We start from the raw sequence: 18,082 nt of genomic DNA on the forward strand, positions 1-18,082 counted from the left end.
ATGACTTTGAACCCTCCAGCAGCTTTGTTCTGTTGTGGAGAAAAAACCTCAAACTCTTCCTGGAAACTGCAAACATCCCCTATGTTAAAATAGAGAAATAATAAAATAAAAACTTGCAGTATTTTCTCAAAGCAACATTGCGTCTTGTCTGTTAAAGAGTGAATACAGTAAAATGTGAATGCACCACAGTAAGAACCAACCTGCCATTAAAAACAAAGAGGAATGTCACTTGTTTAGTGTGTAACCTTAATTCATATACATGTCTACACATACGTCTGTGAGAGCTGAATGGAAAAAAGTCTCTTCCTGTCACTCAGGAATCCTTGGTGTAATTTTCTGCTGTCACAGCAGGCTGACACTGGTTTAGGTCATGCCCCAGAGGCAAACTGTACAAAAACAAAAATCTGTAGTAAAAAGTAGTCCAACCAGGTTTATGTTTTTTAATCTTTATAATATTCACATCTGTTTTATTCTGAAGGGTAGTTTAGTGCAGATAAGCATGTATAATTGGCAATTTATTATCATTATATTTGCTGTTTTCTACAAAAAAGGCTTTTCCAAGATTATTTTTTGCTTTCTTCTCCTATAAAATCACTCTGACCTTTATTATTTCACAACTATAATTATATGCAGTCCCATCTGTGTCTTAGTTACATCTGCTTTAAAAAACAGGAGTTGAGGTGCAAATGTGAGTTAAATAAAGAAAAATCAACAGTGATAGTTTGGTGCAGCCTTCCTTTCATCTTACCCTACTCTACAGTATATTGTGGACTGTATAATGTTAGTTGTAATAATGCCTCTGCATTTATTTGACCCAAACTAAAACCTGTAGATTTACTGTAGTCTGAAGAAATTCTAGTGTCAGATACCATGTGGTGGACAGACAGGACTGGGGAGGTTATTCCAGTGACCAGATCCTGGACTAGGAGGAGGCGTTCCTGAGGTCAAAGCCCCTTGATAAATCTGCACTGAGTTGGGATCAGAATCCATTAAAAGTAAAAGCAGTAATTAGTTTAGTATTCTAGTGCTGAGGCAGCCTTCAATAGAAGTTGTGATGGCGGGACACAGATTTACCTGCGCTGTCACATTCAAAGCCTGCTGGCACCTCCTTCCTGTCAGGGTTAACACAGAGGGAAGCTGGGGGAGGTGGTGGTTCTGGGGTTTCACAGGAACACAGGAACGGAAACGCATGTAACACCCCTGGGGTAATTGACTATAAAACACCACGGTGTTGTAGGAGAGAGAAAGCTCTGCCCGGTGCCACCAAAACCTCCTGCCAAAAATTCACACGTGTGTGTATGTGAGTGTGAGTGTGCCAGCGGAAGCAGTTTGTTCAGATTTCTGTGGTGGGAGGGGAACCTTGCCCCAGTGATGGATGACATGGTTGATAATACCCCTGCCCATATATGCTTCTACACACACACATACGCATACATTGCTGTATAGCCCGCTGCAAGGGATTGTGTTTGTGTGTAAAATGAAGAAGGACTGAAAGGTCAGGAGAGAAACTGAGAAATACAGAGATTGAATAAGATAGAGAGCAGAGAAACAGGACAAAAGAGGGCACAGAAAGATGGAGAGTCTAGACAATCACACCCACCCCTCAGGCTAAATCACTTCCTAATCTCTAGCTCTTGATGCCACGCTATTCTGTGGTGGGAGGAGAACTTTGCTCCGGTGATGGATGAGTGCATGTGAGACACAAGTAATGGTCAGTGTTAATAACGGTCAGGGCACATGCAGCTATTTCCTGTTAACACAGTTTGTCATTGAGAAGATGAGAAATAGTGGTTATATTTTTATGTAACTTTTTTTTTAATCTACACCCCTCCTCATCACTGAGTGGCAAAGCAAACAAACAGGATGCTACTGTGAATGAATACTTTTAAAAAGTCAGAAATCGGCAGTGACAAAATACATTTAATGTTAAATTGGGGCCAGATACTTCTAACAAGCAGGTGTGTATGTAGGTACGTAGCTAAACGTATAATAATTGTTGTTACACTGAACAAAGCCTAAAAAGTGGTCAAGTCCAATTTTATACTATCAGTACTGTATAAACGTTTAGATTTTGAGTTAAATTTAGTGTGTTAATCTTGCACAGCCCCTTGCATGACACCACAAGTGTAATACACTGAATGACAACCCATGATTGATAGACAGTGGACTCTCCTCTAAAACTTCAATTGGTTCATTATTCATATGGGATTTCATTGATTCTTAAGGTGATTTCCTTTGTGTATAAAATATAATTAGCAGACAAATCTACTGTATTCTTACGACAGAGCAACATGCATTTAATACCTTTCACTTTTTATCAACTCTATCAGTCTTGTGTATATTATACCCTTTATGTGACAGTATTAATTTAGACTTCAGACATGTTGAAATTGTCCAAAAAAATTCAACTTAGCAAGATTGCAGTCTTAACAGAAATGTAACAAGGTGCAAGTCTGACAGGGGCTCATGTACATATTGTACATATGTACAATAACTGCATATTTGTAGTTATGGTACATTATTTTTCAGGCTCAAATGTGTGGCATAATGTGTACAAGTTAGTACAAGTAGTTAAACTACACAAAAGTCTTGTGATGTTTTCTGTCACTCTTCCTCTGAGCTACTGGGTTTACCTCTCATTTATAAGCCTGCACTTGAGTTGGAGGGCAACTGGAGAGCCACTTGCACTCGCTCTGTTTGGCTCACTTGGAATTCAGCCAGGCCTTGTTATGGTGGCACTTGTAAACAGACAAAACTGAGGGTCAGTGTGAAGGACAATGGTTTAGGGAGCGGTGTGGGGAGCAGGGGCATATATACACATACACCCATGCACACACACACACACACACATGCTTTATGCCAGTAGGAAACAGGAGGTAGGAAGTGTCCAACACCATAGACTTCTGTCTGTTTTCACAGGAAAGATGTTCCCTCTTTTACCTCAGTGTGCTCCACAATGTGGAGTCTGTGAGACAATGTACAATCATTGTCTCCATCAGTCAGTCTGAACTGTCACAGGCATGTTCAGTATGTTTCACTCTATAGTGGCAGCATAAATGTATTTATATAGAGAGATGGAATTTCTCAGTTTAATGTTTGCTTTCCTGCCCATATGTGTATGTCTTACGCAGTCTACAGAATCTTTAAATTGGATTTTTAAGATTTAGATTTTTTAATAAAAAATCAAATTATATTATGGGCAGTTTATAATACACAGAGGCAGAGCGGTGAGCGTGTGCTCTCTGCTTGTCAGAACAGATTCTACTAACAGAGTTAGTGACATTTAAGTTAGCACTCAGCTGGGGAATATCCCACCGCAGGCTAACTTCAGCTTGGTGCTTTTTATATAAAGCACATCCTGCTGGTGAATAACCGTGCTGTTTTTCCCCTTGAGGTTAAGGTCTTATTTCATAAAAGTGTATTTATCTTTTCTCTTTGTGTATTTGTGTGTGTGTTTGCAGTATTCCTGACCTGGGTGAACTGCTCTAGTGTGCGATGGGCAACGAGAATCCAGGATGTTTTCACTGTTGGAAAACTCCTCGCTCTGGCACTCATCATAGTGGTAGGACTCGTCCAGATCTGTAGAGGTAAATGCACGCATGCGCATGGGTGTACACACGTATACACACACACACACACACACACACACACACAACTGATGTGGTTTGGTAAGGTATTTTGGTATCATAGTGGTTTGGTCTAAAAATTAACTGTACATAGTAAATAATTAAAGTAAATAAATTTATTGGTCACTGGATTCACTTTTGAGGATTCAAAAGTAAAAAAAAATAAAATAAGGGAAAAATGTTGTGTCATTAAAAGCAGCACTTAACAGTGTTAAAGTTTAGCAATATGGTTCTGTGCAAAATAACAGCAGTAAAACCCACTAAGACGGAAAGGAGACTCAAATAAAAATTATATACCATGAACTATGCATCGAATAAGAAATATACAGAATGGAGACATGAAAACTAATAATGAGATCATGAGAAATAAACTGCTGTGCATTCTGTTACAGCAGCAAAAATGTATTAACACTGGTGACCCCTGGTGCACATGAGTAGATATAACATGAAAAAGCTAGTGAGGAAAGTTAGTATAACTCCCCCCACCGCCGGAGACATAAAATCTAAAACGTGATATGAGCCAAACAAGACTGTGATCTTTTTTACTGTTTCATCTACCCCTGCTTTTCTCTCACCTGCCTACAGGTCACTATGATGCCCTGCGGCCCAGTGTGGCCTTTGAATTTAGTCAGGACCCCTCGGTGGGACAGATAGCTCTGGCCTTCCTCCAGGCCTCCTTTGCTTACAGCGGCTGGAATTTCCTCAACTACGTGACAGAGGAGGTCGTTGAGCCACGCAAGTACGGCACGCACATATTTCTACAGTTTTTCATACAGTATAAGCTAATACGGACACATTACTGGTCTAATTGGTTACACCTGCGTCTTCAGTACATGTCCACCTCAGTTACTCAGTTCGCTGAAACACCAATTTCTGAATTATCGTCCTTACTTATATCATTGTTATTTTTCCTATAATGAGGAACCTGCCTCGTGCCATCTACATTTCAATCCCACTGGTGACCCTGGTCTACACCATGACCAACATTGCGTACTTCTCCTCCATGACCCCTGAGGAGCTGCTGGCCTCCAATGCTGTGGCAGTGGTAAGCAGCGCTCCATCTCTATGAATGTTTCATATAAAACTGGAGCTCACAGCAGTTTATATGCTACAAAACAAGAGTCACAGCTATCTGGAAATATATATTGTCTGAAACAATTTGAAATTAAGCACAAGTCAATGTTGTTGTGTTGTTCCAGACATTTGGAGAGAAGCTATTGGGGATGTTTTCCTGGGTGATGCCAATCTCTGTAGCTCTGTCCACCTTTGGAGGAATCAATGGATATCTGTTCACCTCATCCAGGTAGAACACACACACTTTGCTTTGGAGTGAATGCAACATGCAAACCCTCATTTTAATGTATTTTTATGACTGGATATTATGTTCTCAAAATAAAAACAAGGATGTCAGGAGTTACTTCTAACATATTTAGTAAACCTGGACATACATGCAAAGAATTGTGTGTCTGTCTATTTGTAGATTGTGTTTCTCGGGGGCCAGAGAAGGTCACCTGCCTTATCTACTGGCTATGATCCACCTAAAGAACTGCACTCCAATCCCTGCCCTGCTGGTCTGTGTAAGTACTGTACTGCCAGTTTTGTCTACCTTGTCTAATGCCACAATGACACAGAGCAAAACAGGTAAAATGAGTCCCCATGACACTATGTCTCATGTCCCACAGTGCATTGCCACAATTGTCATCCTGTGTATTGGAGAGATGCACAACTTGATCAACTATGTGTCCTTTATCAACTATCTGTCCTATGGCGTAACCATCGCCGGCCTCCTCTACCTCCGCAAGAAGAGACCCAACCTGGCCAGACCCATTAAGGTACAAATTAATATCAATGGCAAGAACAAAATGTCACTTAGGTTTTTTTTTTTTTTGTTATGCGACCTTGTTGAGTGTTATTTAACCATCAATCCACAGCTCTCTACAGTTAACCTCAAATTAACTGAACTGGTGCCTCCTGGTCAAAACTCTCTGCTCAAATATCGACATGTCACTTTATCAACTGTATTTAGGAAATGTTCAATCATGTATGTACTCTCAACATAAATGCAAAGGGTGCAAAATAACAGCAGAACATACTGAAGAGTAGATATTTAAAAGTGAAAAAAAAAAACATTTGATTAAAAAAATGTATAGAATGAAATTTCAAAGAGTCTGTCTGGTGTTTAAGGTCTTCTATTAAATGATAAACAGCAACAACAATAATAACAATAGTAATAATATTACTGATAAATGGCAGTGATAGTTAAAATGACAATGAAAGTTTATATCTAACATGAGGACGCTAAAATATAACGTTAAGCTTACCTTCGCATGAATTTCGTTATGACTTATTTCCCTTAATGTCAACATTTAAAAAAAAAAAAGTAGGTCTACATTGAGGGTAACTGTGTTGGCTGCATTTAATAACATAAACCAAACAACCGAGCGTTAAGCTGGAAAATGTGCGCGTGAAGCAGCTGTAGCCAATAGACGTTAATTAGCGAACTTAGCTAACCTACAGTTGCGATAGGCAGCGGTAGTCTGTAGTTAGCGGCATTTTAAATATCCACAACCTCAGTTAACACGTTAATATATTTGACTTATCACCTCGACTGAGCAGCAGCTTGTCCAGTCAGACTGTGAACCCAGACTGTTTCCTCAGCAGCGGAAGTGGAGACGGAATCAGGATAAGTTGTGGTCCAGGGCGCAAAGTAGACTCTTTGGTTAGTGAACTGTCTTCGTGGTCATGGATAATATTTTGGCGCCCCCTGGTGCCACAAAGGTCGCTCAGATGAATTATGTGTGTCTTAATTATGGTCAGAACGCATATATAAAAATTATCTGTTGCATTAATTGAATTTTAAAATGTGTTTTTATCATGTGCAGGTAAACATGTTGATCCCCATCACCTACATGATTTTCTGGGCTGTGCTGCTGTGCTTTAGTCTGTACTCTGAGCCGGTGGTTTGTGGCCTGGGTATGGTCATCATGCTGACTGGAGTCCCTGTATACTTTGTGGGTGTTCAGTGGAAGGACAAACCCAAATGGATCTACAGGGTAGTCGGTGAGTTGGTCGATGCCACAGTCGAGTAAGAGAAAATATTTGGATATGTTCGCAGTTAGTCCATGTAATTAAAACATGTCCTGTTGTCTTTTGTATTGCAGAAAGAGTCACGTATATGGGTCAGAAGGTGTGTTATGTGGTGTTTCCTCAGGAAGACCCTTCAGAGACTGAACCCCTCACTGCCTCCAAAGCCAATGACTGAGCAGTGCAGTCAACCAGGAATTCCCTTTTTACATCAACAACTGTACTTCCAGATTTTGTTTTGTTTTGTTTTGTTTTTTCATATTGTTTGGTCAGGTTGTGAGTGGTGAAGAGATGAATTTCCCTGTGTTCATGCATAGGTGCAGCCTGATTGGAGCAGCGGCGAAGCCCCAACATAAAAGAAGCGGATGGTCATATTTAGGGCATTAGCATGTTTAGCCCTAAAGCTGGGGCATGTGTTTTTATTTGGTTGGTTTGGTAGTGCTGTCCATCCGTTCTCCTCACCAGTATGCCAAGTTTTCTCTTTCATTCGGATGTTCATCTCATCTTCTGCCTTCTACTTGCTCAAGGAATTTCTCTGTCATCCTCTGCTTCACTTCCAACATCCTTTTCTTTTATTACTAAATCCTTGTGCTAATGTGCCTTATGAAATGTATGCGTTGGTATAGTGTATTGGTTTGTGCGGGTATTTTGAGTGCGGAATAACTTTATGAGGTAAATATGCAAGCAGTTTTTGCTTTTAGCAATACTTCTCTATTACTGCTGCTATCTCAAGCTCTATTTCACTAATCACTCACAGGACGTTTACTGTTTGTCTTCTGTGAATGAGTATTTTTCTGTCTGTATCTCTGCCTGGCTACAGTGCCTAGCCATTCCTTTAACTTTACACCCTTTACTTTTGTTATTATATCACTTCTTTTTCCTGAGAGATACTGTAGGTGCCTTTGTGTTCTTATTAGAGAAGTGATCTACACAATGACACTTATCTTTCCCAGCAATATTTACAGGACAGGAGAGGCAGGACGATCACAGTTTGTGGCTTCAGCTTGAATAACTGCCAACTGTCTCAGAAATGAATAAGCTGCATCTTTATAACACATGATGACTGGCTGCTCTTCCAGGTTTTTAATGTTTCTCTGGGAATGCCACTGTGAACTCTCACAAGGTGCTTGACCTGCCAAGACAGTTGAAGTTATGACAGTACTTTCCATTAACATGTTGTTGGATAACATTAGCAGAATCATACTGACAGATCGGTGGACGGTTGGCAGTGGATGTTTACTTGTGCATGGTCCTGCTCCTACTTCCCCAAAGACACATCATCACTGCAATGACCCATGGCCAGTGACTTATAGATTAACTTAACGTGATTGATTTAATTAGAGTCCCGTTGGCCTGCTATAACCCCTTCCTGTTGTCTTGTTGACAATATACTGACTTATTACGGCCCAATTTAAATACTAAATTGCCGCCAAATTATTTCGGTCAAATTGATCTCTTCACTGAAGTTATGGTACTACTACCATGATACAATATGCTAATTCACTGTGGTCCCAGGGATATTGGTGTTGACATGTATTTGGGTAATCTCTTGTATAAGCTGTTTATGTTGTGTATACAACAGAACATATGAAGGGTTGGGCCAGTGGTCTTTTTAACATGATGTAAAACCAGCAGGTTGGAACTTGGACTGAAAACTCAGCCCCTTTCCTGGCTAGCAGCAGGTCCTGGGAATATCCCCCTGCATCAAGTCCACAGACGCACACTTAAGACAACATGCATGTCTGTCTGCAATGTCCAGGTGCTGTTAATTCAGTTGAGATCTGTAAATACTGTGTAAAGGAAAAAAAAATTACTATTACAAATGCGCCAGGGACTCCTACAAAGATCATTCCTTCAGACATGTTGTGATACATTTACATACTGTACAATTGATGGATGTACCTCTGTGTTTTGTAAAAGAGTGTAAAGTTGTACAAGAATAACAATGTAATTGCTTATTAAATATAGCAACCTCTGAGAAGTAGAACTTTTTTGGGGGGTGGAGAATAAGCGCCATCGTCAGGTCAAAATTTCTGATTGACCTGATGACTTGCCGCTAATAAACAAATGTGAGGATGCTAATACGCTAAACTAAGATGGCAGCTGTGGGAAACACGATACCTACATCAGCAGCATTGTCACTGTGAGCATGTTGGCAGCTGATATTAGCATTTAGCTAATAGTACAAAGGTGATGAGTCACTACAAATACAGTTAAATTACTGACAAAATATTGCAAATAAAGTGATAAACCCTTTTGTATTTTGTTCATCAAAGAAAAGAAAAAATCTACAAACGATCACCAGCTTGAAGTTTATTAATTGCAGGCACAGGAAAACAATGACTAATAAACAGAAAGCTGTTATGTAGCATTACAGGGTTTTGATCAGCAAACCCCACAATGTCATGGTGACATCTCTCTTTCGGCACAAAATATACAAATATAGATCTCAAAATAAGAGAAATGCCTTTATACAAACAAAGTATATGTCGACTTCAGCCTTTGACGGGGAAAGAAGCTTCAAAATCAGACAGCAAGGAGAGGGGATGTCACTATCAGACAACCTGGTTCAGTAGCACGACACTGTCCAATGGTCTCGATCCAGTGTATTTGCCTGTGTGTAAACTTGTTCACCCCGTCAGCGCTCATTACATACAACACATTTTAAAAACCGCTACTAAATCATCTTCTACAATATGTTGGCTACAATCCACACTAGACTAGATTATTGAAGACCGTCATTAAAATAATAAGAATAAACAAGAATCTCAGATTATCACTTAAATAAACATGGAAATACACTGAGTTAAGGTCACTGAGAGACACATTTCCTTTTCCCTAACTCCCCTGCCATAATAATCCCAGAGACAAGTTTCCTGATGCAGTAGTGCACTGTAACTCCATAGCAGTCACTTGTACCAATTACATGTCATATCATAAATATATGTTCAGATATACGGTCAAATCTAATCTCTTCAAACATGTAAACCACAGCTGTGACTCATGAAAATGTCCATGATCATTACAATGGCAAGGAAAAATCATTAAGGCATTTATAACAAGCACATACTCTATGCAGATGTATAATTTCTTTTTCTTTTTCCGTCAGCAGCGAACTATTTCATCTTTCATCAATGTACTATCAAAAAAAAGAGCACAAGGTGTAAAACTAGGAATGAATAGGATGATTTAGGTTTCTCAACATCTCAAAGGAAGGAAAATGAATCAGGACAGGTCCTTAGGGAGGAATTGCTTAGGAAGGGGTATGGAGACATCTCTAATGGCACGTAACATGTAGCAGCTATTTATGACAAAACTTCTATAAGAAGGAAGCACATGAGGGTAGAATGGCACGTTCAGCTCACTTAAAGGAAAAACAGCAGTCAAGACAGTGTATTTAGTACCAAAACCTGACACTGCAGCTAAAAATCCACCAGAATTTGGCTTCTAGTCATTTCTTATACTCTCTCTGCCTACACTGGCTATCTGACTTTTCTGTTCGGCGTTGATATCCTGCAGTTAAAAAAAAAGGAAACGGGTACATTCTTTAAGTCCAACAGTGATTAGCAAAAGGTTACCAGTGTCGTACCTCGGAGAGACAAGCTTTACAAAAAGCCTTACACACTCAAGGTGACCAGGTTTGATCAAGTTCAATGTTTGTCAAGGCAGAAAGAGAAACACAGTATAAAGTAGAACTACTATAGGTCTCCACTGAAGACTGAAAAATAGAGGTCTTTGCTTTAACGTTCTGTCATAGAAAATTCCACAGCATAGGTATGATTTTCCATTGAAATGAACCAGCAGTCTGGACGTCTGCAGTGGCCAGTGCGCAGTCAGCAGTACTGCGGAGATACCACTGGGATGAAAGGGACTCTATAGATCAGTGTTCTGAAGTGAGGCCGCTCTTCACGACATTTCCTGGATATGCACATAAATCCTTCACTGCACTGAGTCAAAACCAGAGCAGACACAAGTGACGAAAGGCTGGAGAGGACAGGTTGGGTTTGATTTCAGGAGGACGAGCTGAGCAGAGTTACAGACTTCACTACACTTGGACTCACAATCTCAGTTTCCATCTAAGATTGGCTTTTTACATTGGATGATGTATCAAGAGGAAAACATTGACCAAATTGATATCACTTCCAAAACATGACGAAAAAGCTCTTCGTGTTTGTTAAAAGGGGTCAAAGTACCACTGAAGAAGATCAGCACTGGAAACATATATGTTGAATAAATACTGACAAATGTTCAGCATGATTGAACTGCTGCATGATTCAGAGACACTGCACAGGAGTTAAAGGAATAGTTTGACATTTATGGAAACTATGCCGATTTGGATTTGATTTTTTTTTTTCCCCTCGGAGTTAGATGAGATGATGAGCACCGCTCTCGTATCTCATATTGTTAAAAATCAGGCTACAGCCAACAGCCTGTTAGCTTGGCACACACACATACAGTAACAGGGATGCAGCTACCCTGGCTCTCTCTTAAGGGAACAAAATGTACCTACCTGCGCCTTTGAGGCTCACTAGCTATCTTCAGACAGAGCCAGCCCAACTGTTTGACCCTGTTTTCAGTCTTTGACCTAACCCAAGCAAGGTGCCTTATATATTCTTTACAGATACAGGGTAGAGCTGGCAGTCTTCTCCTTTAACTCTGCGCCAGAGAGCAAATAGGAATATTTCCCATAATGACAAACTTTTGTCTTTGAGTGGTTCGAAGTTGTGTTTAGAAGGTAGGTCTGGTGATATTCAATCTTTTTCTTATTGTCAACAAATCCCAATGGAAATACCAAAACCAACAATGTATTATTCCTTCTAACAAGTACTGTTTAAAGTACTGATATAGCTTATCCTCTCTGCCACAGAACTCCATTTTAGTAATAAAACTATTAACACACCAATGAGCCACCACTAACACTCCCACTATTATAAACTGTCATTAATTTTGACTCAATGCCACATGCACCATCCTGCTGCCACAAACACTCATTAGTGCACCAAATGTGTATTAATCCACGGCTAAAAATAGTCCCCAACAAATGCTCTATTTACTCCTGTTTGAGTTATGTTTCTTGAAAACTACACTGCCCTGTTGTTTTAGAAAATGATTTGCCTTTGTAAGAAAAAAAGCAAGTATATGCACAGACAGGTGAAGTTGAAAAATATAGACAAATGGACAAACTCATCATTGGCTTTGGCCTTTTCATACAATTTGTTGACAATAACAAAAATATTAAATATTGCCAGCAGCCAATCATGACTGTCTGGAAATATCACACAATAACAACTGCAACACTACCTCACACAATAAAGTGGAAATAAGACAGAGAAGAGGATCATTAATCTGATAAATTCATGTGATCACTCAACAGGCTTTTACGGTTCACAGTATATAGCGGTGTGTAATGGCTCTGGGTAACGACACGAAGGCTGCTTTGGCAAACATGTTGCCAATATTGTATTGGTGTTGGTGGCCAGAATTGAGTGTGATTTTCTGGTATGGGCTCATGATAAGTTTATATTCAAACAGGTTAAACAGGGAAGTCTGTTTGCTTTTAATCAGTATGAGCCCTGCACAAAAAGATTCATGATGCAGGCCATAAGCTCTACCAATGCTGGTTTTTATTTATCTTAGTTAAAGACTGCATGTGCATAATTTTGTGCATATGCAGATGTTAAAGCATTCAAGGGGCTGAATGGGCAGGAGATAATTATATTTATTTTATTTTAATTGATACTATACCTCCTCCATGTGGGGGGCTACAGGTACGGGTATGACCTCTGGATCTGGTGGGAACATACTTCAAGGACACTTTTGCAGTGCAGATTTCGTCAACACCAGGTCTCAACAGAGCGAGATGATGGAGAGTATCTACCTAAACCTTTCAGGATGGCGTCGTCTCCCTCCCTGAATCTCCTCCCTCATCACTAAGGGTCCTGTTGAACCTGCAGAGCCTGCTCTTGCCCTCCCTCCTCCTCTCGTCCCTGCTTCTTCTGTCCCTGCTTCCCGGGACATCCACGGTAAAGTGGAGGTCACTATCCTCTGCTTTCACAGAAGAAGACAAGGGCTCAGCGGGCAAAGTCACCTCTGGGCCCTGTGGGCGAGACTGGGCTATTGGTGTTGGGGAGCCACTGGGAAACACAGGGGGTGAGATAGGGGACAAGGGTCCTAGAGGGGAGTAACGTCTCAAGGACACGCCTTTAAGGTTAACTGCAAGCTCCAGAACCAGTTTCCTAGATGCACGGGGGTGGCATTGGGGTACAGAGGCTTCCTGAGGGGTGGGAGGAAGTCTGCTGTGGGCTGAAGAGTCACTCTGACTAGCAGTGGGATGCTCAAACTGTGGAACCCTGGTGCCTTCCCTGCTGACAGGGGATGGTTCCTCGTCTTCTGGGCTGTCCACTGACTGCAAGGAGAGAGGTGAGGCGGGGCTCTCTGGCGTGCAGGGCTGCAGGTCCACTGTGGCTGAGCAGCAGGAGTCTGGCAAACCCACTACATCAGCCTCATCCCCAAGCTGATCCCTGGCCCTGGCCTGTGGCCCCTGCTCCCCCACAGTTCGGTAGCTGTGGAGCCCCAGCGTGATCTGCGTGGATCCAGGGGGATCCAGCAGTGGGGCGTGACCCCTGGCTCTCCCTCCCCCGTGGAACAGGCGACTCCACAGATGGCCGAGACGCCGTCGAGAGGAGGAGGAGGTGGAGCGCCGCGTCGAGTGACGTCTGATCTGTCTGCGCATCGCCAGCCGCAGGTTCTGTAACATGGAGGCCTGCAGGAGGGGGAAGGCAGACAGAGGAAGACACAGAGGAAGTAGAATTCTGCTTCTGTCTAACTGTTAAGTACAGTTCACCAGATGAAGTGGCCACTTACAGCCCTATTCTTGTGCCGGTGCAAAGCAGGCAGTAGTGTAAATGCAATGCAATTTTGGTCTATTTTTGTCCTCTTGCACTGCTGTTTCCAGTCAAAGCTGTAGTTTAGGTTTGATGGGTTGTGACGTTTATACAGTGAAATCAGCAGACATCCTCAGGATAAGTCCTGACCTCCATAAAAGCTGTTGCTACATTTTGATCTTAATCCCAGAGCTTTAAACTCAAAAAACAATTTCCTCTGGATAACAACATTACTTTTCTGTTGAGTAAAGAGGATGATTTTACATGAATCCATTTTGCCCCTCAAATGAAAGTAGTAGCATTACTGCACATATGGTAGTGTATTCATGTGACTGAGTTCAGCATCACTAATAGTTGAGAAATATGCTTGTTCACTTTCATGCAGAGAGTTTTGTTTGTTCAATACAAATTTAGAGCAAGCAGCTGGTTAGCTTAGCACAAAGACTGGAAGTGGAGGGAAACAGTTACCCTGGGTCTGTCCGAAGGTAACAAAATCCACCTGTCAGCACCTCTTACCCTCATTAAGTGCACAAAGAAATAAGAATAAGCCTCCTCTGGATGAAACAGAAAACGCAGTTTTTACATAGATCCCGGTACTAATGCTAAGGTAAGTTAACTTTAGCACTGTAGTGTCATATTTGCCACAGAGATATGATAGTAATATTAAAGGTTTGTCACACTTGTATACTCAAAGGTAAAACACGTCTCCCACAGTGTATAATTATGTGAATGCAGTACCTGGGTGGGGCTGTATACTGGGAAATCCTCCACTGGAGGGATGAGACCTTGGGCGATCAGCTGACCATAGGAGGGGGAGCCTCTCTCTGAACAAACTCTGCCTCCATGCGAGTCATCTGAGTCTCAAAAGCTCTACAGGGGTGAGAGAAAGAGGAAAACGAGGTCAGAAGGAGACAAGAACTGGAGTGTTGAGAACTGGAGTTAGTGAAAAAGATCAATCTTCTGCACCATCAGCAGCAACAAGATGCAATGATAGACTGTATCTGTGGACTTCGCCTGACCTAGGAGAAATAACATATAAAATAAAATAAAAATATCTTAAGTGTGTTGCTATGGTGACAGATTATTTCAGACACAAAGCGCTTAATAAGTCAAAAGGAGGAAGAAAAAGTAAGGAGTAAGCAGTAATAAATGCTGACTAAAAAAAAAGACAGAGATGTTGTGTCCCCACCTGTACTCTCTGCTCCTGAGTGAGTGCAGTTTGAGGGCACAGCCGAGGGCAATGACCAGCAGCAGACTACAGACCAGGCTTCCGATCAGGGCGGCGGTAATGACTTTCCTGGGCACTGCAGCCAGGCAGTCTCTCTCGTCGCTCCCATCTAAGCAGTCTTCCTGACCGTCGCATCGCCACGTCTCAAAGATGCACAGGTTAGTCCCACAGTGGAAGTTTCCGGGTTGGCAGTCGTAGCAGTTCTTCTCATCTGACCCATCCGGGCACCTCTTCTGGTTGTTGCAGCGCTCCGAGGCCGGGTAGCACACGCCGGTGCCGCCCTCGCATGGAAACTCACCGTCTGGGCACGTCGGGCAGGCCTCCTCGTCACGGCCGGATGGGCAGTGCCAGTAGCCGTCGCAGCGCTGGCGTTCAGAGTAGCAGCCCTGATCGCCGCCACAGGGATGCTCGCCAGGAAAACAGTAACCTTTGACCTGGGAGGGTCGAGGAAAAATACGTCACTGTCTAGACACCAAGAGGACGACTTGTACTGTGGTTGACTGATTGTGTTCTCTGCACAAACAGAACAGTTACTTTCAACCAGACTATTAAGAAAAGTGTTGATTCCTTAAGACAGATGGAAGAAAAAAGAAGATTAAAAGTCAGTAGGAGAAGCTTAAAGAGGGAGTTTTAAACAATAGGCTGCAAAGGACAGATGGAGAAGAATGAAAGGTTTTTCTTATAAACAAGATGCAGTATTTTCAGACTGCAGTACCTGGTAAGTGGCGTTGAAGCCATGTCCAGGGCTGTGAGGCTGGGCCATGTACAACACACTCATCTGTCCTCGGCTCGACTCCAGCAGAGCCAGGCGCCGGTTGTTATGATACGACAGCACCTGTAAAAGATGCTCCGCCTGCTGCAGCAAACCATCGTAAACATGCAGTGAGTCTCCGGGCCCGAGCTGCAGGTCCAGCTGCAGCACGATGGGTTTGGGGTCCTGGGTGTCCAGCAGCCAGGAACACCTCAGCTCTGTTACTGCGCTGCGATTAGCCCCGGAAAAAATCTGGGGAAGCAAAGGAGCCGTAGAAGTTCCCCAGACGTTTGCCGGCAGGTGGTGTCGGGGCAACCCAGCTCGTCTGTACCGTCAGGGCAGTCCCGGGCTCCGTTGCAGCGCAGGGTGGCAGGCAAGCAGCGGGTGGACTGGACCTCCGGTGCACGACAGGGAGCCAAAGGGGCAGAGGCCGGACTGGGCCTCAGTGGGAGGGGGGAGCAGCTACGCTCATCAGTGGCATCGCCGCATTCGTCCTGACCATTGCACTTCCAGGAGCGAGGGGAGACACTTCCATTGCCACACAAGAACTCATCTGAACTGACAGCTGCTCTGGCCCAGGTGACCTGCAGAGGACAGAAATGATCAGACTAGAACTCTAGACCTATAGCTCATTTAGCTGAGTGCAAGCAACACACTCAGCACACGCACAGTTTACCTAAACAAATACACTTCATTGGCATTTAATAAGATGAAGAAGATTTAGCACATCATTACAATCATCATAACGTGGAAAGATGCACATGCACAACACCTTGCAGAGGAAATCACTCCAAAAATCATTATTTGAAATATTCTGTAAGGCCAAACACTGGCTAATGGGTTTAGTTCAGGAGTCTTCAGTGCTGTCTGGCCAGCTAATCCCCACTTGTAATTCTGGCTGAATTACTATAAACCCTGATCCATTTGTCAAAGGCCTCAGCTGTAATTTGCTGAGCTGACTGAAAGCCAATATGAAACTGCTGAGAACTTAGAGACCTGGTCTGTGGACCTTGATCAGTTCTTAGCAGGCTAAAAGCTGACACACAAATTTTCATTAAGAAATTACTGGCATGCAGACACGAAAATGGAATATTACAAGCCATCAGGCCATCATACTTGAAGCTCTGTTCATTTTTACTTCGCCTTTACTGACAATTTTACTATTTATATTTCAAATTATTTACATTTTGTACCTTTTAAACTATAACTTTTGATTCACTCAGATTAAGGATTGGACAAAAGACAATCCAAGCATCCTCTTTCATCAAGCTTACCTCTGATGTAAGAGAGGCGGAAGCCCTGGGCTTGCCCAGAGCTGTTGGCCTGAGAGTGGAAGAAAAGCCAAACACGCCCCCTGGTGGAGATGACGGGTGGAGGCAGCACGGAGCCGCACAGCCTGGATTCCCCATTCCACGTAGGAGACAGCAGGAGCCAATCTCCCAAACAATTTCCCGACTCCGCCAAGTCAAAGTTACGGAAACTAGGACGGAGAATTGATCGTTTCAGAAGCTTCCTCAAAAACAAATGTCATGTGTACGGTATGAAGTGTACGTGTGAGTGATTCTACCTGATGGTAATGACCTCTCCCTGACCTCCCTGGATATGCCAGCTGCAGTTGACTCCAGCTGGGTAGTTTAAAGGCCAGAAGGGGCTGTAGATCACACCCCTCCGCTCTGTATGGACCTCCACCCGCTCGCTGCAGCCTGCTGGGTAACAAAGAGACGGGGGAGAACTTGCATATTAGTGAGGTCAGTCCTCGCCATCCTTTGGTAGATGTTTATGTGTCACTGACAAAACATCAACCTGGAGGAAGTATTATTATTTTACAGTGTCACATCTGGTTTCATTTCCTACAGTCATTATGCTGCAGTTGTATATTTAGTTAGTTAATTACTTAGCATCTTGTCTTTAGCCTCAGACCCATGCATTCATTATTCAAATTTCCTGGTGCTCTTATTCAGCAGAAATTAAAATGAGCAGAGGCAGAACTTCAGTGCCTTAATTAGAGAATAATGCTGCCAATATTCTATATCTTTGCTATTTCACACATTAGACAACGACGCGTGAGTCAAGTCTGTCTGTTGCACCCAGGCTCAATTGTTCCTGCTGAAGGAACAAATGTAAATCTAGTCGTAAATATATGTTTTAGTTTATTTATAAAGCAGAATCATTTATTATAAAAGCTGGGCACTGTAGCTTTTGGCAAACTACTCAAACAAGAGTAAACAGCAACGTTGGGAACTATTTTCATCTGCGGATTAATACACATTTGGTGTGCTAATGACTATTTCCGCCAGCACTGTGGTGTGTGTGTTCATGGTATTGAAGGAATATGTCAGCAAGTGCATCAGTGGGGCTAATAGTATTTGAAAAAACTGGAGCTGTGTGACACAGAGGAATAAAATATATCAGGCTTTGGCTGCTCAGAAAACACTTACGAGGAGCGGAACGATTCTCCAAATCGGTTGAGCGCTCAATTTCTGAGCCACTGTTCTTACATTTTTAGAAC

At 42.4% G+C, this 18,082-nt stretch overlaps 2 protein-coding genes across 2 annotated transcripts; one reads left to right on the forward strand and one right to left on the reverse strand.

Annotated features, from left to right (window-relative positions):
• Nucleotides 1-3,461: 3,461 nt before the first annotated feature.
• On the forward strand, nt 3,462-8,691 carry LOC108894742 (asc-type amino acid transporter 1; the record flags this gene model as incomplete). Its single annotated transcript, XM_018693342.2, is given in 8 exon segments — nt 3,462-3,587; nt 4,212-4,365; nt 4,548-4,671; nt 4,826-4,929; nt 5,107-5,203; nt 5,309-5,458; nt 6,509-6,686; nt 6,788-8,691. Coding segments are annotated over 8 exon segments (1,034 nt in total), but the record flags the coding sequence as incomplete, so codon positions are not given.
• Nucleotides 8,692-9,003: 312 nt separating this feature from the next.
• Nucleotides 9,004-17,279, reverse strand: LOC108894741 (low-density lipoprotein receptor-related protein 3-like; the record flags this gene model as incomplete). Its single annotated transcript, XM_018693341.1, is given in 10 exon segments — nt 9,004-13,473; nt 14,333-14,403; nt 14,406-14,464; nt 14,784-15,256; nt 15,538-15,813; nt 15,815-15,868; nt 15,870-16,130; nt 16,132-16,157; nt 16,848-17,053; nt 17,141-17,279. Coding segments are annotated over 10 exon segments (2,441 nt in total), but the record flags the coding sequence as incomplete, so codon positions are not given.
• Between the last annotated feature and the right edge of the window lie 803 nt (nt 17,280-18,082).

Source organism: Lates calcarifer, unplaced genomic scaffold (genome assembly GCF_001640805.2).
Source record: "Lates calcarifer isolate ASB-BC8 unplaced genomic scaffold, TLL_Latcal_v3 _unitig_3802_quiver_2610, whole genome shotgun sequence".
NCBI classification, from domain to species: domain Eukaryota; kingdom Metazoa; phylum Chordata; class Actinopteri; family Centropomidae; genus Lates; species Lates calcarifer.